This window comes from Carettochelys insculpta, chromosome 4 (genome assembly GCF_033958435.1).
Source record: "Carettochelys insculpta isolate YL-2023 chromosome 4, ASM3395843v1, whole genome shotgun sequence".
NCBI lineage: Eukaryota > Metazoa > Chordata > Testudines > Carettochelyidae > Carettochelys > Carettochelys insculpta.
This window is the reverse complement of record NC_134140.1, coordinates 19324656-19344467: the sequence shown is the minus strand read 5'-3', so window position 1 is coordinate 19344467 and position 19812 is coordinate 19324656. Positions and strand designations below refer to the sequence as shown.

Sequence of the window (19812 nt, the reverse complement as noted above, 5' to 3'; positions counted from 1 at the left end):
GACTGTACCAATATGCTAATGATACTTTACAACTTTAAATTCAAATTGAGTAGATTTGTAAATTAATTTGAACAGCAAGAGAGAAAGACTGAAATCCTGCCCACATTGAAGTCAGTGGCAGAATTCCTATTAAATCAAGTCAGGGCTTCACTCCAAATCTTTCATTCCTGCAAAAACAAGATATTAGAAATAAATAGTCTAAAAATCTCTATGCTATTTTAAACTGACTTCAATGCAGCTGCTCTTCCAAGTGCTGCTCTGAATAGAGAAATCTGCTCCAGCTTGTCAAGAAGAAGCTGTTCCTTGGCTTGTTTTTCATGTATTATCTGGTGTCTCTTTTCTTCCTCTGTCTTTTTCTGTGCTTCTTTCAATAAAGTTAGGCGTTCACGTAGTTCCACTATTGACATTTCACCATTTAAGCCATGGCCAGCAGTCTACAGAAATACAAACCCAGTGAGTAGAAAGAGAATATTTTGATCATGTTTCAGCTCAGAATGACATTGATGGAAATTTTGACTTCAATTAAGCAGGATTTTTCCTTACCCAATTACAAGCTACTTTCTGTGATACAGAAATAATTTCCAGAGCTTTATGATAGTACATGAGGCTTAGATGTGGCATTAAAACTTTTCATGGAAGTATCAACAAGGAAACAAACTGAGGTCACCACAAATATAAAAGGCCAATTTTATCTGGCCAGAAATAACTCCATGTAACACAACAACCAGGTTGAATATAAGAAGTTTAAAAGTTAACAGCATCATTTTAAATTTAGAAAGCTGTCTGTAAAACCAGAAGGGAAGTAAGTACTGAGAGCATTTGTTTGCTAGTATCTGCTTTGTCACTTGTGTGAAAGAGAAGTCTAGTTGCAGATTATGGGCAAGATCTTTTGAAAATGTTCAGCACCTCCATTTCCTGCTGAGGCTAATAGGAGTTAACAGCGCTCTGCATTGTCAAGATTAGACCCTTGGGCTGTGTCTAAACTAGAGAGTTTTGTCGACAGAAGGGACATTCTGTTGACATAACTCAGTGAGCATATATACGCATGTTCTGTCCAAAGAGTCCTGACAGAACCCTGCATTTGTCTTGAGAGTGTTATCCCTACAAAATTTGAGGAATAACACTTCTGTCAACAGAAGTGCAGCGTAGACACTTCTGTTGACAGAGCGGGCTTCTGGTTCACTGGGCAGCCCTGTTTGCAGAGCTTCCAGTCAGCCATTCTGTCAACAGAGGGCAGACACAAAAACAGTGGGTTTCTGAGTAGTTTCCTTTCCAATACTGGATCAGTTTCACAGCCATCTATTATTTTTATTTATTCTGATGCATTTTAATATTCATATCTCACAATTCACATCCTTGAGCTGTTCCTTCATTTACTGTTTGATGCAGTCAGTGCATTGTTGCAAAGGTGTCATGCATGAAGGGAAAAATGCATGTGTACAGGATGGAGATTCTGGTGGCAGTATGTGAACTTGGTAGGAAGACTGAGCAATGTCCTTTTTTGGAAGAGGATTTGTTCAGTAGCCCAATGTGATGACTGAGTTTCATAAACTCTGGGTGGATCAGGTGCTCCCTTTCCTGCAAAGGAGATAGCACTACTGTTCATGTAACTGGAGTGCCACCAAGTGGATAGCTGGGTACATCAGAGATTAAGGAAGTGAGAATTTTATGGTCTCGGGTTCTATTTCATTTGGCTTGAAAGTGTATTTTTACAAAAGAAATGCAGGAAAAGCAAGTAAAATGTACGAACGCAAATTGGAGATACATCTAAAGTATTACTAAGAAGTTATAATGAAAATCTGAGAGTTTTCACTTCTAGCAAACTTAAACTTAGCAGGGGCTTCCCTTTGGCTTGATTTGCAATAAGTATTTCAAGTATGACTTCAAGTGTGTTGTGTTCTCATCTCAGGAATCAGTTGGACAGAAAACCATATTTAAAGCTAAATTTTGCCTTGGGTACAAATGGGAATCCCATGGCAGCTGTAGGTGGGGAAACTGACTGCAAAAATGGCAATGAAATGAAGGCCTATAAATAAGAAAATACTGGAATTCCCAACCATTTCATTTTAATGAACCAGACACTGAGCATTGTTCCATGGCAGTTTATGGCTATGTCTACACTTAGTAAAAACTTCGAAATGGCCATGCTAATGGCCAGATCAAAGAATAGTAATGAGGTGCTGAAATGCATATTCAGTGCCACATTAGCATGCCAGTGGCTGCGGCACTTCAAAATTGCTGCGTTTCGCTGCCATGCGGCTCATCTACACTGGGATCCTTTTCAAAAGGACCCTGCCAACTTCGAAATCTCCTTATTCCTATGAGCTCTTGAACTCCTGAGATCTAAAAGATCTGAGTCATTACTAGCATGATACCCCTCATAGGAATAAGGGGATTTCAAAGTTGGTGGGGTCCTTTCGAAAAGTACCCTGGTGTAGATGAGCCATCTGGTAGCGAAACGCGACAATTTTGAAATGCTGCAGCTGCCGGCATGCTAATGAGGCGTTGAATATGCATTTCAGTGCCTCATTAGTATTTTTCGATCTGGCCATTAGCAGGGCCATTTCGAAGTTTTTACTAAGTGTAGACAGGGCTTATGTGATTGAGAAAGATCTGTAATTCCAAGCCCTGATTATATTAAAGAACTGTGCAATTGTACCACTATTACTCAGACTGGTTCAGTCATATTAGTGCAAGTGTCAGGGTGAGCACACAAGGGAGTATGTTCAAAGTGCGTGAATTCACAGTTTTCCCTATGGGCACTGGAGAGCTTGTGGATTATTCTTTCCCACAGCCTCATGATATGGATGTATAACCTCTGGGACATATGTGTATTTTAATTGTTCACTGTTTTAGCTTGTTCCATTGTCCACTGGTTTAAATAGCTGCATCTTGCATAAAGGTCTGTATATGCTTTGTGAAGATCAGGGTTGAAGATATGTGTGGCTTGTACTTTTGGCTGGTTGTGCTCCAAGAAGGAGGAAGTTGCCTTTCTATGATTTTTCCAGGCTTTTTTGTGTGTGTGGTGGTGGTGGGGGTGTGTGTGTCTCTGTTTTTTCTGTTCTAATGTTGTTGTGGCTGATACTAGTTTCATTCTTTTGTGTTTCCCTCTAAGATGCCAAGCAAGACCATATGTGGATTTTGGTGAGTATGGTGATGTGAGATGGTAGAGGTGTCTGGGGATCTGAAGAGATGGTGAGCGGTATCATGCTATTAATGACTCAGATCTTTTAGATCTCAGGAGTTCAGGAGATATTGTTAAGGAAGCATATGTACTGCTGCCCAGGCATGCCTTCTCATGGAAAGAAGAATGGCAGTTCAATTGGTTTCTGCTGACTAACCATTAGAGATTTTTTTCCTTTTGTTTTTGAGCTGAATTCCCATGCAAGAAAGGAAAAATGCAAAGAGCAGTTGTGACAGTTTACAATTGCTACTCTACTTTTATTTTGCTTTATCTTGTTGGTTTGCAATGCTGCTCTGGGTACATGGGGATGGAGTAAATGAGGAAGACCAGGTCTTGGGCAAGACCAATCAAGTTTTGCATTAGGTGCTTTTGAGACCTGTATATAGGCAATATGTGGCGGGCTTGAGAGGTGGCAGAGCCAATGGCTAAGGCTGTCACTGAAGGGTAGGTGGGAGCATTATGGAATTGCACTGGGAGGATTAATTTAACAAATGCAATTGTGATTGTTTTATTTCCTGTCCAGAATGACAATATGGCAGTGCAGACACACAACATGGGAGGCATAGCCTTCCTCAGGGTCAGCGTAATCACTACAGTGATATGAACATCCCTGTATCATTCCAAAATCTATGTGTGGACATGAGAGCTGCAGTATTGACTAAATTGTTACTGTGAAAGTAGATAAAATCTAGGAGCTCTACTTGGCAATCTCTTAAAGAGACATGCTATGGGCTATAATCCTGGCTTCACTAGACTTAATGGCAAAACTCCCTTTGACTTCAAGGGGGTTCAGAATTCATTTGTGTTCATAGCATTTTCTCTTATAAAACTTTCGTTTTATTACCTCTGAGGAAATTCAGGTTCAGATTTCATTTTTCAATCCAGGCTTCATGTCTTGGGATCATCAATAATTGCTTGTATCCAGTTATGCAATATTTTTGTATGCAGTATAATTCCCATGTCTGTGTGAAATGTGCAAATTCCTCTAAAACAGCTATTTTTAATTATGAGCCTACCTGGGTTAAGTCAATAAACTTATTCCTAAAGAATGGCAGAGCTTCTATGGCTCTTATCTGTTGAATCAATTCATATCTTTTCCTAAGTTTCTCCTCCTCTTCTTCCAAAGCTTGACGAAGAAGCTCTCGGCTCTCTTCAGACACTTCCTGAACTGAAAGAAAATAAATAAGCTATGTTAGTTGTATGTCCAATGCTGCAAGACATCTGAGCCGTGTCTACACGTGCACGCTACTTCGAAGTAGCGGCACTAACTTCGAAACAGTGCCCGTCACGGCTACACGTGTTGGGCGCTATTTCGATGTTAACATCGACATTAGGCGGCGAGACATCGAAGCCGCTAACCCCATGAGGGGATGGGAATAGCGCCCTACTTCGACGTTCAACATCGAAGTAGGGACCGTGTAGTCATTGCGCGTCCTGCAACATCGAAATTGCGGGGTCCTCCATGGTGGCCATCAGCTGAGGGGTTGAGAGATGCTCTCTCCAGCCCCTCAGCTCAATGGTGGCCACGTGGAGTGGCCCCTTAAAGGTCCCCACCCCCTCCCTTCCTGTGCAGGAAGCTGAGAGAACGTGCAGGCGGCAGCCCAGACACGCGGCCAGCCTGCACATCTCTGAGCGCCACAGACACGCACCCCAGCTGTGATGGCCGCACTGCAGCCCCCTCAGCGCCCCCAGGGGACCCCCCCCAAGGGGAGCCAGGGCAGCCAGTGCTCCAAGGCTGGCAGCCAGGCCGGGAAGCAGCAGCGGGGCCCCTCCTGGATGGAGGCTGAGCTTCGTGACCTGCTGGGGCTCTGGAGCGAGGAGGAGGTGCTCCAGATAATGGGGAGCAAGAGGCGTAACGCGGATGCGTTCGCTCGGCTGGACGGGGGCCTGGCCGGCCGGGGTCACCCTGCCCGCACTCCGGATCATGTACGCAGTAAAGTGAAGGAGCTGCGGCAGGGTTACGCCCGGGCCCGGGATGCGGCCAGCTGATCTGGGGCCGCCCCCGTCACTTGCCCCTTTTACAGGGAGCTCAGGGACATCCTGGGCCCCTGGCACACCTCCTCCCCTCTGGCCACGCTTGATACCTCGGCTGAGGAGCCCCAGCAGGCGCTGGAGCCGGAGTCCGCCCCGGAGGTAAGCCCCGCACCCCGGGGGCCCCCCCGGAGCCCATCCCCGGGGCACTGGAGCAGGAGGAGGAGGAGGAGGAGGAGGCGGGGGACTCCTCCTCTACTGACACTGGCCTGCACATCCTCCTGCCATCCCGGAGCAGCAGCCAGGCGTCCGCCCCCCGGGTGTCCCCCGACCGTGGGAGTGGACCTACAGGTATGTACCCCCCCGGTGTACACCCCCGGGGTTGAGGGGCGGGGGTAATAGATATGTGGCCAGGGCCCTCCACATGCCCAGATGGTCATGGCCCCAAAGACAGCAGTGCCATGTCCCTCACAGGAATGCATCAGCCCCTGCCCCCCCCGCCAGCACAACAGTGCCATGCCCCATCCCTAGGGCTGGGGGGAGCGGAACCTCTAGGGTCCCCTGGGAGGAGGGGGTGGGACACCCCGCAGCAGCAGCAGCAGAAGGAGCCGCAGCAGCAGCAGCATGTGATGGAGTGGGGGGAGTACAAATGCGAGTCTCAGGCTAGATATGAGCAACCAGCTGAATAGCTCCCAGTGGCTAAGGATGATCCTGGGGCTACAACTGGCAGGTTACACCTCTGCCCTGGACAAAGAGGAGGGAGGAGCTGAGCTGGCTTTGAATCGGGGGCCGCAGGTAGAGGCTAGGGGAAGGGAGAGCTGGAAGGCAGCCAGCCTGAGGAGGGGGAAAGCTACACCCCAGAGGGGCACCCCTCGGGGTCTTCTCCCCAGGACGGGTTGGAAGGACTGTCTCTGACTGCTGTATTGTCACTGCTGGGAGAAACTGGGCATCTGTTGCCTAAGAAACCTCTCCTGTCAGAGACCCTGCTGAGTGAAGTGAGAGTCACTCCCGCCGGGGGACGGGGTGCAGTGCAGGGGGACCCTTGAACCCCATCACAGCAGCATCTCATGGGGACGGGGATGGGGAACCTGCTGCACAGGGGTGGGGGGACAAGGGCCATGGCTCAGGGCCCACACTAACGCCTGTCTCCACTCTTCTTCCCCCCCTCCTGTGTTCCGCAGCTGCACCATCGGAAGGACTGGAGAGCGCCGGCGAGGCTTCAGTGGTCCCGGAATCCCCTCCGGGGCCATCGCTCCAGGCCAGCCCCTCGGCAGAGGACCGACCGGCCCCACGGCGGGCAAGACGGCGGACCCCGCGCCACCACCAGCCGACGGCGACGGACCCCCAGCTGCTGGCCCTCCACCGCCGGCAGGTGGAGGTCGCGGAGCAGCGCCTGCGGGTGGAGCAACGCCGCCTCCACCTCCAGGAGCGGGAGCTGGCCTGGGGCCAAGAGGCATGCGGGGACTACATGGAGACATTCAACCGCATAGCGGACTACCTGGCCCCCCATGCTGCGCCGGCCGCCGCTGCGCCTGCCCTGACTGCTCCACCCACCGCGCCACCCACTGCTCTGCTCGTCGCCGCGCCGTCCGCCGTCGCCCCGCCACCCGCCACCGAGGGCCGTTCCGCCGAGGGAGACCTGGGGCCAGCTGACACTCGCCGGACGTATCTGCCAGTCCGCCCGGCCCCCAGCCAGCCCTGGACAGGGCTGCGGCCGAGGCAGGGCTCCGGCCGCCCACCCCCAGTGCCGGACTATAGGGGCGTGGGGCCCAGGATGTGCCCCCGCCCCTTGTATATAGTTGGTATTTATTTATTTGTGCCCCCCGTTTGCCCAGTCCCACCCCCATGCAAATAGTTCTCCCCTTCCTTGTTATCCCTGGTTCTTTTTGTTAATATATACGTACACTTTTCATATTTAAGTTAGTTAGAAGTTCCTGTATATAGTTTGTATTAGTTAGTTATAGAACAGAGTTGAAAGTAAACCAGTTTGATTTCACAAACAAGTGTCTGTTTTTATTTGTGCAGGAAAAATGTGTGGGGGGTGCTGTTGGGTGCTCCGTGGTGTGGGCGTAGGGGCAGGGAGTGTTGTGGAGGATGGGGGGCGCGCAGTGGGGGGCCTGGCAGAGTTCACCCCCGGCCTCATCGAAGTGGGCCCGCAGGGCCTCCCGGACCCGGGTCCCTTCGGGGTCCACCTGGTGACTGGGGGCAGCGGGTGGCTGCACGTCGGCCCTGCCGGCCTCCACAGCCCAGCACTGAAAAAGGCCTCCCCCTTACTCTCCACCAGATTGTGTAGGGCGCTGCACGCACCCACAATCTGGGGGATGTTGGTGGGGCCTGCATCCAGGCGGGTGAGGAGACATCTCCAGCGCCCTTTGAGGCAGCCAAATGAGCGCTCCACCACCTGGCGCGCGTGGTTCAGGCGCTGGTTGAAGCGCTCCTCGCTGGCAGAGAGATGGCCCGTGTACGGGTGCATGAGCCAGGGCCGGAGGGGGTATGCCGCATCTGCGATGATGCACAGGGGCATGGTGGTGTCCCCCACAGGGCTCTCCCGCTGGGGGATGTAGGTCCCTGCCTCCAGCCAGCAGCACAGGCCCGAGTTCCGGAAAACCCGGGCGTCGTGGGTGCTGCCAGGCCAGCCCACATAAATGTCCTGGAAACGGCCCCGGCTGTCCACCAAGGCCTGGAGGGACCACTGAGTGGTAGCCCTTCTGGTTTATGTAGCGCCCTCCACTGTGCACTGGGGCGCGGATGGGGATGTGAGTCCCATCCAGAGCCCCGAAGCAATTGGGGAAGCCCAGGGTGGCAAAGCCTGTGATGGTGGCATCCGGGTCCCCCAGCCTCACGAGCCTGTGGAGGAGCATGGCATTGATGGCGCGCACGACCTGCAGGGGAAGCACATGGGAGAGCTCCAATGAGGGGTGAGCAGGGTGTGTGTGGCCCTCCCCTGCCAGGGTCCCCCTGCCCTCCCCTGCCCTGCCCGGGCCCCCCTGCCCTGCCAGGGCTGCCTCCCCCCGCTCCCCCCGTGGGTCCTCTTACCTCCATGAGGACAGCCCCGACGGTGGCCTTGCCGACGCCAAACTGCTGTCCCACGGATCGGTAGCTGTCTGGAGTTGCCAGCTTCCAGACAGCGATGCCGACCCGTTTCTCCACAGGGAGGGCACGCCGCATGGCAGTGTCCTGGTGCCTGAGTGTGGGGGTGAGCCACTGGCATAGCTCCATAAATGTCTGCCGGCTTATTCTAAAGTTCCTGAGCCAGCGGTCGTCATCCCACTCCCCAAGCACCAGCCGCTCCCACCAGTCGGTGCTGGTGGGGTAGCTCCACAGCCGCCGGCGTGTGAGGCGGGGGTGGGGTCGGGGTGCTGCAGGGTTGGGGGTTGAGTCCTCCTCCCCTGCGGGCCGCTCCTCCTCCTGTGTGGCAAGGAGGTGCTCAGCTGCCTCCCGCATGGCATAGAGCAGGTCGAGCCCTGCTCCTGCAGGGGCGGCTGGGTGGACCTCTGGCTGCTGCTGCTGCTGCTGCTGGGGGTCCATGCCTGCGTCGCCCGGGGTCTGTGTGCCTATGGCTCCTCAGACCGCGTGCTGTGCAGGCTGAGTGTGTCTGGGAGGGGCCCTTTAAGGGAGTGGCTAGCTGTTGCCCCGGAAGCGCTAGCCTGCTCTGTGACCCTGTCTGCAGCTGTGCCTGGCACCCCTATTTCGATGTGTGCTACTTTGGCGTGTAGACGTTCCCTCACTGCGCCTAATTCGATGTGGTGCTGCGCAACGTCGATGTTAAACATTGACGTTGCCAGCCGTGGAGGACGTGTAGACGTTATTCATCAAAATAGCCTATTTCGATGTCGCCACATCGAAATAGGCTACTTCAATGTAGGCTTCACATGTAGACGTAGCTCTGGAGATGAATTTTTATACATGTGTGAATAATGACACTAATTCTGATGTTAATATACTTTGAGTAACAACTCTTCCCTTGTGGGAAGGATGATTTGAAACTAATTACTTTCCATCTCTAATATCTATGATTCCATGTGAGTTACACACAGAGAACTGAAATATAAAGTTGTTTATAATCACAGTTGACACAATTCGTATATAGTAATTTCTTTTCTAGTTTAGACTCAAGAGATGCTCAAGTGGAAAAATGCAGTTTCATTTACTTAAAGTACAGATCATGTACAGCATCTGATATTCATTGCCCCCAAGCTGCATGTACTCTGGAAAGCTATGGATTATGGCTCACTGCCAGGCTCACTATCTAGGATAAAGATTGGCTTATTCAGTGTGACGTAGTAACTTCCTGGTGCCAACTGGCAGAGGGCAGAGAGGACATACAGAGTTTTACAGGAATCCCCTGCATCAGATAGATGTGCATTAAGTTTATCAAAGGGTGGCATATGAAGTCTCTACCAAGAGTCAGATAAACAGTACAAAATGTATGGATGGATAATATTTAAGAAATTATGTTCTTGACGTACTGTGAATTAGGGAAGGTCACTAGTAGGTGATAACATGCTGCTGTCAGGTGGGAGGGAAAAGATGCTTCTCTCTTTCGTTGGTCATGTGTGTATTGTCACTTTCACAGTCTGAGCTCACTGCTAATTATGAAAATGACAAGAAAGATGCACATGGGGGCATTCTGTATGAGTTCATGTTCATGAGTGAACACTGTGAGCAGCAAACACAATCAGCTAACAGGGAGTTTGCCTGGGAGTTTGCCTTGCAGGGGACCGCCCACAACTGTTGGCCCTTTCTTACAGGTTTGTTTCTCTTGTGCCCTTCAAGGCAGCACTAGAAACATCTAGGGGAACTCTCTGAAGAAAGGGGAAAAATGGATGGTGACATGTCTACTGAGAAGTTTGCTGTTGTGACCTGCATGTCATGTGCCATGTTTCTCTTCCTCCCGGAGAATAGAAAGTATTTTTTGTTCCAAGTGCAAGCTGGTTGCCATTTTGGAAGAGAAAGTTAGAAGACTTGAGGCACAAATATCAACCTTCAGGTCCATCAGAGAAGGTGAAGACTTTCTGGATAAAAGACATCATTTAGTACTGCAAGAACAGCAGGATGTTCAAAACACGAAGAGAACTGGAAGCATGTTACCTTCAGGAGAAGAGAACCAATTCAGGTCTCTCCAATTCCAGTGGAGTTAAGCAACCATTTTCAGCCTCTCTGCACAGGTGATATGGTGGAGATAGGTGGGGCAGACACCTCACAGGGAATGGATCAAAAGGAGGGATGGTGTAAATAGTGGTCGGTCCTGCCGTTGGGGCAGGGGACTGGACTCGATGGCCCCTCGAGGCCCCTTCCGGTCCTAGTGTTCTATGATTCTATGAAGACCCCACAGATTATAAGATATAGGATGTGCAGTCCTAAGATGGGGGTTCTACAACTAAGAAAAGAAGATGGGTGGTGGTGGTCGTGGACTTCTTCCTAAGAGGGACTAAATTATCCATCTGCTGCCCAGACCTAGAATCCCAGCAAGTCTGCTGCTTGCTGGAAGCTAGAATCCGGGATGTTACAGAGTCTCTTCCAAAAATCATCAAGACTGCAGACTATTACCCCTTCCTACTTCTCTATGTAACAACTAATGATACAGCCAAGAGCGACCTTGACAAGATCACTACGGATTATGTAACCCTAGGAAGAAAGCTCAAGGAATATGAAGTACAGGTAGTGTTCTTGTCCACCCTCCCTGTGCAAGGAAGGGGCCCAGGTAGGGATCGCTGAATCACCCAAGTAAATGCATGGTTGTGTCGCAGAGAAGTATCTGGTTTCTTTGACCATGGGATTTTGTTTCAGGAAAAAGGATTGCTAGGAAGAGATGGGATTCACCATGTTTGTGGGCAGGCTTGCAAACCTAGTGAAGAGGGCTTTACACTAGGTTCGTCGGGGGACAGCGACACAAGCCCTGAGGTAAGTGGGGAAGGAGCAGGGAACAACAAAGCAGGATTCCTGGGTGAAGAGGAGAGAGTGGGCCAATCAGCCACTTCTCTAAGGTACACAAATGCAAGAAGCCTAGGAAACAAACAGGAAGAATTAGAGGCCCTGGCACAGTCAAAGAAGTATGAGGTGGTTGGCATAACGGAGACTTGGTGGGATGATTCGCATAACTGGAGCACAGCCATGGAAGGGTATAAATTGTTGAGGAAGGACAGGCAGGGGAGAAAAGGAGGAGGAGTTGTGCTCTATGTAAGAGAGCAGTATGATTGCTCAGAGCTCCAGTATAAAGAGGGAGAAAAGCCAGTTGAGTGTGTTTGGGTTAAGCTCAGAGGGGGAAGCAACAGAGGTGATGTTGTAGTTGGTGTCTGCTATAGACCGCCAGATCAGGGAGATGAGGTAGATGAGGATTTCTTCAGACAGCAATAGAAGCTTCCAAATCACAGGGACTAGTTTTCATGGGATACTTTAATCACCCAGACGTTTGTTGGAAGACCAATACAGCAGCACACAGACAACCCAGGAAGTTTTTGGAGAATGTTGGGGATAACTTCTTGGTACAAGTGATGATGGAACCAACCAGGGGCCTGTGCACAACTTGACCTGCTGCTCACAAACAGGGAAGAACTAGTATGATAAATAGAAGTGGGTGGCAACCTGGGCTGCAGTGAATATGAGATGACAGATTTCAGCATCTGACAAAAGGAAGAAAGGTGAGCAGTAAGATACAGTCTTGATGTCAAAGGAGCACACTTCGACTTCCTGAGAGAACTGATGGGCAGGATCCCTTGGGAAATGAAGATGAAGGGGAAAAGAGTTGAAAACTGGTAGTATTTTAAAGAAATCTTACTGACGGCACAGGAACAAACCGTACAGCTGCATAAGTAAGAAACGCAAATATGGTATGTAATCAGCTGGGCTTAACAGGGAAATCCTTGGTCAGCTTAAACTAAAAAAGGATGCATATAAGAAGTGGAAACATGGACAGTTGACTAAAGAGGAATATAAATATATGGCTGGAAAATGCTGGGTAGTAATCAGGAAAGTGAAAGCACAAATGGAACTGCAGCTGGCAAGGGATGTGAAGGGTAACAAGAAGGGTTTCTACAGGCATGTTAACAATAAGAGGGTTATCAGGGAAGGTGTGGGGCTGTTATTGGATGAAAGAGGTAACCTAGTGATGGATGATGTAAGAAAAGATGAAGTACTGAATGCTTTTTTTTGCCTCAGTCTTCACAGTCAAGAACAGTTCCCACGCTACTGTGCTAGACAATGCAGTTTGGGAAGGTGGAAGGCAGCCCTTGGTGGGGAAGGAACGAGTTATGAGGTACTTAGAAAAACTAGATATACACAAATCCATGGATCTGGATTTAATACATCCAAGGGTACTGAGAGAATTGGTAGATGTCATTCCTGAGCTTTGGTCATTATCTCTGAAGACTCTTGAAGATTGGGAGAGATCCCAGATGACTGGAAAAAGGCAAATAGTGCCCATCTTTAAAAAAGGAAAGAAGGACCATCCAGGGAACTATAGACTGGTCAGCCTTACCTCAGTCCATGGGAAAATAATGGAGGGGACCCTCAAGGAATCCATTTTGAGCACTTGGAAGAGGGGAAAGTGATCAAAAGTAGTCAACATGGATTTACCAAGGGCAGGTCCTGCCTGATCAATCTGATTAGCTTCTCTGATGAGGTAACAGGTTCTGTGTACATGGGAAAGTCAGTGGATGTGATATACCTTGACTTCAGCAAAACTTTTGATACAGTCTCCCACAACATTCTTGCCCATAAGTTAAGGAAGTATGGTTTTGATACATGGACTGTGAGATGGATAGTAAGATGGCTTGACAGTCGGGCCCAACAGGTAGTTGTCAGTGGGTCAATATCTGAATGGCGGTTGGTTTCAAGTGGAGTGCCCCAAGGCTCAGTTCTGGGGCTGGTGTTGTTCAGCACCTTTATTAATGACCTGGATGTGGGACTGGATTGCTGTTTGCGGATGACACCAAGGAAGGGGGAGAGGTAGGTACGTTGGAGGGTAGAGATAGGATCTAGAGTGACATGGATAAATTGGAAGATTGAGCCAAAATAAATCTGATGCAGTTAAACAAGGAGAAGTGTAGAGTGCTATGCTTAGGACGGAAGAATCCCAGTCATTGTTATATGCTGGGGACCGACTGGCTAAGCAGCAGTACAGTGGAAAGGGACCTAGGGATTATGGTGGATGAAGGGCTGGATATGAGTAAACAGTGTACCCTTATAGCCAAGAAGGCTAATGACATATTGGGGTGTATTAGGAGGAACATTTCAAGCAGATCTAGGGAGGTTGTTGTTCCGCTCTATTCGGCACTGGTGAGGTCACATCTGGAGTACTGCATCCAGTTTTGGGACCCCCAGTATAGACAGATGTGGATGTGCTAGAGCAGGTTCAGTGGAGTGCAATGAAAATTACTAAGGGGTTGGAGCACATGACCTATGAGGAGAGGCTGAGGGATTTGGGCTTGTTTAGTTTGTAAAAGAGAAGACTGAGGGGTGATTTAATAGCAGCCTTCAACTTGCTGAAGGGAAGCTCTAAAGAGGATGGAGAGAAACTGTTCACAGTGGTGACAGATGGCAGAACAAGGAGTAATGGTCTGAAGTTACAGAAGGAAAGGAGTAGGTTGGATATTTGGAAAAACTACTTCACCAAGAGGGTGGTGAAGCACTGGAATGCGTTGGCTAGAGAGATGCTGGATTCTCCATCCCTAGAGGTTTTTAAGTTCCAGATTGACAAAGTCCTGGCTGGGATGACTTAGCTGAGGTTGATCCTGCTTGAAGCAGGGAGTGGGACTTGATGACCTCCTGAGGTCCCTTCCAGTCCTATGATTCCATGAGTAAAAAGGCAGATAATTGGGGGTACAGAGAGACACTTATGGATCTTTTCTACTGAGAAGGCAAGATAACAGCAGGACTTGTCTCATAAAGAAAAGAGCATAGATAAAGCTTGGTGGTAATATGCTAGAGGGATTCTGAGTAAGCTTTTCCCTATAAAGACATGATAGTACCTAATTAAGTAAGTCGAGGTTCTAAAATGTGTGCTTTTATTTTACACGCAACCATTTGTTTCCAATATTTCTATCTGCTATCACTTGAATCCAGTGCCTTTTTTGTAAAAAAAAAAGTGGAGCCAATATTCAGCTGCCTCCCCATCTCCTCCCCTCTCCCCTCCCAGCTAATCCCATGGCTACAGCTGCTGAGGTGCCAATACTCAGGACCAGCAAGTACCAGCATAAAAAAAGCACTGGTTGAATATTTATACAAATGTTCATCATAAATTTTCCCAAGTGCTATGTGCTAAGCAGAGCAGAGTAATGTGAGGTGCATCCAGTAAGTGGGGGCACAGTGTTCCTTTGGGAACAGTGAATCTGTGAATACTGAGAGAGGCCAAAGGAAGAATGCAAGGAGCCTCCCAGAAGACTCACAGCTGGCGTGTACCTATCGTTAACCTGCAGGATAGTGGAATGTGAACAAGCTCAGAGAGGAGTGTCCATGTTGCCCTTGCCCAGTGGAGTTGGGCAGCTGACTCACAAGAGGCACAGGCCAGGGTTCCTCATCTGAACAGCAGGTGGCAGTGAGGGACCAGCAGGAAGCTTGCTCAGAAGCTAAAAGAAAGAATTAAAATCTGAATGACAAAGATGTGATGCTATCCAGGCAGAGACCTTGTGTATGTACGTGAAGACTCGTTTTCTGCACTCTATAACTCACAAGACACGAGAAGTCATTCTTCCGCTCTACTGTACGCTGGTTAGGCCTCAGCTGGAGTATTGTGTCCAGTTCTGGGCACCGCAGTTCAAAAAAGATGTGGAGAAACTAGAGAGGGTCCAGAAAAGAGCGACAAGAATGATTAAAGGTCTAGAGAATGTGACCTATGAAAAAAGGTTGAAAGAATTGGGCTTGTTTAGTTTGGAAAAGAGAAGATTGAGGGGAGACATGATGGCAGTTTTCAGGTATCTAAAAGGGAGTCATAAGGAGGAAGGAGAAAACTTGTTCTTGGCCTCTGAGGATAGAACAAGAGGCAACGGGCTTAAACTGCAGCAAGGGAGGTTTAGGTTGGACATTAGGAAAAAGTTCCTAACTGTCAGGGCGGTCAAACAGTGGAATAAATTGCCAAGGGAGGTTATGGAATCTCCATCGCTGGAGATATTTAAGAACAGGTTAGATAGATGTCTATCAGGGATGGTTTAGATAGTACTTGGTCCTGCCATTGGGGCAGGGGGCTGGACTCGATGGCCTCTCGAGGTCCCTTCCAGTTCTAGTGTTCTATGATTCTATGACTCCTAGGTGATAGTGCAGTCCTACAATGGTATAAATACCACACGTACCCTTGGATGGAGACAGAGACCAGCTTCATGCTCAGCCGTAAGTCCCCTAGTTGAAAAGGTAAACTGCAACATGCCTTTAGAGCAGGCGTGTCCAACCCGCGGCCCTGGACAGCTAGTAATGTGGCCCCACAAGATCGTAAACTTTTAACATTTTTATGTGATTTATATACATTAACTATATTATATATTTTATATGCAGCCCAAGACAATTCCTCTTCACTCAATATGGCCCAGGCAAGCCAAAAGGTTGGACACCCATGCTTTAGAGAATTGATGTCTGTTCTCTCTAATCACTGCTCTGCTTTTTCACCCCTGGTTATTTTGATGGAGAGAAGGAACTGTCTCTTATCTCAATGGCTGCTTTATTCTTCTCCTTGGCTAAGAAATGGCCTGTAATAAGTTATGTCTCCTTTAAATTTTTCAGACGTCCAATAAATCTTCTCTTCAGGACACTGGGGATTCAGTACGAGTCTCAAGAACCTGAGCACCATATACTTGTATAGCCTTCCTCTTTTTTAACAAAAGTTAGAGTTGCCGCCCACTCTAAGTAAGATAATATGGTTCTTGGAAATTGGTCATTAACTGCTGGGGTTTTACTGTACAAATACCTATTTGCCGTTTATACTTCTGGAGCTTCATTCTTGCTTGCTTCACGTTTTTATGTCCCTCCACCACCTGCTCCACCAGTTCTCTCATTTCTTTCTCTTCCTGAAGACGTTTCTCTGCATATTGGCGCATCAGTTCTGCTGTCTAAACCCCAAACAGATAATAGATCAATAAATACACTGATATTGCTGCAAGCCACTGAAAAAGGGTAAGGACAACTGGTTTACAGGATTGCAGCCTCTCCAAAAGTAACTAGAATATAGGGATGGAGACAGGAAGGAAACTCCAGTCCTCATTCAGCCTCATTCCCCTATTCCCCTGTCTGATCTGACTTGTTTTCGACTCTTTCGGGCCATTTCCACCTTGCTGAAGAGACCCTGTGAGCTCTGGCCCTCCCTTTTTCTGGGATCCCATTCTTTAAATACCCCTCTGAAACCAGCACCCACTCATGCATCTGATGAAGCACGTCTTTGCCCACGAAAGCTTATGCTCCAAAATATCTGTTAGTCTATAACGTGCCACAAGATTTCTTGTTATTCCCCTATAGTAGTTCTGCAGGCTTTGTTGTAACTTTCCAGTTGCATTAAACTCTATGCCTCCTGGAAAGGGACACAAAAGTGAGGGGATGTTCAGAAGGCCATACAGATAGCCCTGGGGATGGGGGAAGTTCATTTGCACCATCTCCACAATTTGTTCCCAACTATTTCTTGGAGTACAGAAGCAGTTACCTCCTGCACTGGCTACATAAGGATACTCCTGAATGAAAGCATTTATACCAACTTTAATCGCCGATTCTCCTTAACTTTACTGAGTGTACCATGTAGACATGTTTTATTCTCAGGCCAGCCTGATACAGGACTAAACTGAAATAGAGGCCCATAAAAAGCTGTATGACATTTCTATAATACTTAGAAGTAATGTTTTCAGCTATCATCTGCATTGACTTAGGAGAAGAGATAATTAGCCCAAAGGGTATGCACTTAAAATTTATTTCCTGAAATAATTGTTTAGTATAAAATATGCGTGCATGTCTATACAATATTCTCTCTAGGTTTCCCTGTTACTGAAGTTCTGTATATCCCAAAGAGCATGGAGCAAGTTAGGTGAACTCAGACATCTTTGATTCCAATTCAAACACCACAACACAGTTACCTTCTGCTAATGGGGCCACTGAAAACAATTGTCTCGAATCTCTTGATGTCTGCACTTCTTAGTTACAGAGAATGGGAAATCCACAACGCCAATGGACTAAGAGGGTAATATTTCTTCCTTTTCTTTTTACTCACTTTAATAAACAAACATTAACCATCCAAATACTAAAGTAAAACTTTTTTTCCAATCCACTAGAACTTCTGTAGATGTAAACTAACGCACAAGATTTTTGCATTAGTTACAGACTCCAGTTAAATACATAGAACTACTTTGAATGAACTTCTTCTGTACATTGTTATAACAAGCTGTTTATTGATACAATCCCCAAAGCAAGTCTGAGCAATTCTTTGTTTTACCTCTTCTCTCTTTAGTTCAGCTTTCTTCTTGTTTTCCTGAATTACATTCTGACGTGCTAACACTGCCTCCTCGTGACTCAGTTTCCCTTGTAGCCTCCTACACTCTATCTCAGCCAGTTGTTGTTCCAAATCTTTTTCACGCATCTGTTTTTGCCATTCCAGGAATTCAGACGGGTCCCGGGCCCCTCGTAACAAACTTTCAATTCTGGGAAGCAGAAGAACACGCTTAATGCTCAATTCCTATATTTGAACATTTTGGCTATGAACAAATTCTGCTTTTCAGCTGAAACACTTCTTAACTAACTTTGAGAAAAATGCAGTCACCTGGTGGGCCTTCTGGGTGAGTAACACAGACAACCATCAAAGGTTCTATGGTTGAGGGTAGGAAGGTGCTATGATTAAGAAGGTGCTATCCTCCAGACAGAGTAAGAGGACGATGTCTGCCAGCCAGGCTCAGCTCCCCACTTGTGGGTGGCTTTGCTGGCCTGCGTGGTATCCTGGCTTGGGAATGGAGGCAGGGCAGGTTGAGCCAGCTCCCAGCCAGAGGAAGGGCTGAGATTGTGTGAGTACTGCTACATTTTGTGGCTGGGGAGGGTCTGCCCTCAGGGTGAACTCTGGAAGTCCTGGCAGGCCTATGGAAATATTCTGCAGGGTGGACGGGGCCAGGGATAACTTTGTTCCTGGAGCTGTGCTATGCTCTGGTTAACACTGGGCAGGAGGGGGCATTGTGAAGCGGTCACTCATTTTAGATAGATTTGACAAGTCTGAATTTAATGCTTAGCTTAGCTGTGTACACCTCTAGAAGTTTCTGTGGCAAACCAGACTCTTCAAGAGGGTTTTCACTAACCTTTCTATCTCAGGCAGATCATTTATAATATTAACCCAAGCTGACAATATTCTGCATTTTGTCTCTGTTGAAATGACTAGTTATAATGTTATTTATTTCTAGTGAAATAACACAACCTGCACTCTCCATTAAGTGTTTACTCTCTCCTCTCTCAGGCCCAGTGGTTAATAAGTGAATGGACTACTACTATGTCCTGTCATAGAAGCAAGTGAGTATTATATAAATAAGTAATTTGCATAGAAAACTCAGTACAATAACCCATATTCATCTCAAATGTAATTCCACTAAAGGTTATACTAAGAATTATTTTACTTGTTTGCCTTAAGAAATATATGGTAAGTACTTGAATAGGTGTGAACGTAATCTCTTTGTATGTATATGTATGTACACATGAGGATGTGCATATGTGTAACTACTTACCACAGTGATCTATTTATGTGTATATAAAACGTGAGTATTCATGGTGCTTAATAAGTGGGCATTAGCTAAAATGATAAATTAGAATAGAATAAGTAGCCCTGTAACACCTTAAAGACTAACATATTTATTTATTAGGCAAAGAGCTTTTGTGAGTAAGCGCCACTTCATCAGATCTGACTAATATAAAGAATCTTTTAAAAGATCTGATGAAGTGGGCCTTACTCATGAAAGCTCACTACCTAATAAATAAAACTGTTAGTCTTTAAGGTGCTCCAGGACTTCTTGCTTTTGGTGAAGCTACAGACTAATACGGTTACCCCTCTGCAATTAGAATAGAGTCACATTGCACTCTGTCTACAATAAAATAAACGTATTCCTTGTCATGCTAGTGTCGCCTCTAATTTTAGTTCAGTCTACTCGTTATTAATCATACAAGTTTTCGTTTGCCTTTTAACAGATTCTTCACATTAGTTTGATTGCAGTTTACTTAGTCTCCTTTAATATGCTCTTTATAGTAAGAGATGCTTAAAAAGGAGCCAGAAACTATTATATACAGAAGGTACCTGTTGAGTTCTTGTTCCATTTTTCGCTGGTAGAGGGCACCTTCTCTTAAAATTGCTGCTGCATTTAATTTAATAGGTACATTGTCAATCTGTCAAGAAAAGGAAAGCATGTACTATATTTGGCAATGTGAATGATAAAATGGACTACAAAAACAATTTAAAGGGTTAAATAAATCAATCCACTGTAATTCAATCACTTTAGATCACCTTCAAGATAAAGTATAAATTTTGCTCAGAGTATTAATCTGACATTCACAGTGCATTTGCATGGTCTTCATAAACCACTCAAGCTGTTAAGCAATCAGCCAGGTCTCTGAAGTGGATTATAAATTTGTAATTATTCTTGGGCCAAGTCAGCTCCTACATAATGTGTTCATTTACTTTAATTTTTTTAAACTCTTCCATACTCATGTACATGGAAACATTG

At 47.1% G+C, this 19812-nt stretch overlaps 1 protein-coding gene across 5 annotated transcripts in view; it reads right to left on the bottom strand.

Moving 5' to 3' along the window:
* Positions 1–19812, bottom strand: part of CFAP99 (cilia and flagella associated protein 99) — a 96043-nt gene that overhangs the window by 15403 nt on the left and 60828 nt on the right. For 4 of the 5 annotated variants that reach the window (XR_012645319.1, XM_074992361.1, XM_074992360.1 and 1 more), the window contains 5 exons: positions 19386–19474; positions 17556–17760; positions 16050–16191; positions 4201–4352; positions 229–434 (listed from right to left, as the gene is read on the bottom strand). Coding sequence is in view for 4 of the 5 variants with exons in the window: in XM_074992361.1 (XP_074848462.1) it covers positions 229–434; positions 4201–4352; positions 16050–16191; positions 17556–17760; positions 19386–19474 (794 nt within the window). In the remaining variant the exon portion in view is untranslated. Of the gene's footprint in view, positions 1–228; positions 435–4200; positions 4353–7197; positions 8038–16049; positions 16192–17555; positions 17761–19385; positions 19475–19812 lie in introns of those variants that run through there. The other variant, XM_074992362.1, reaches the window with a different exon arrangement.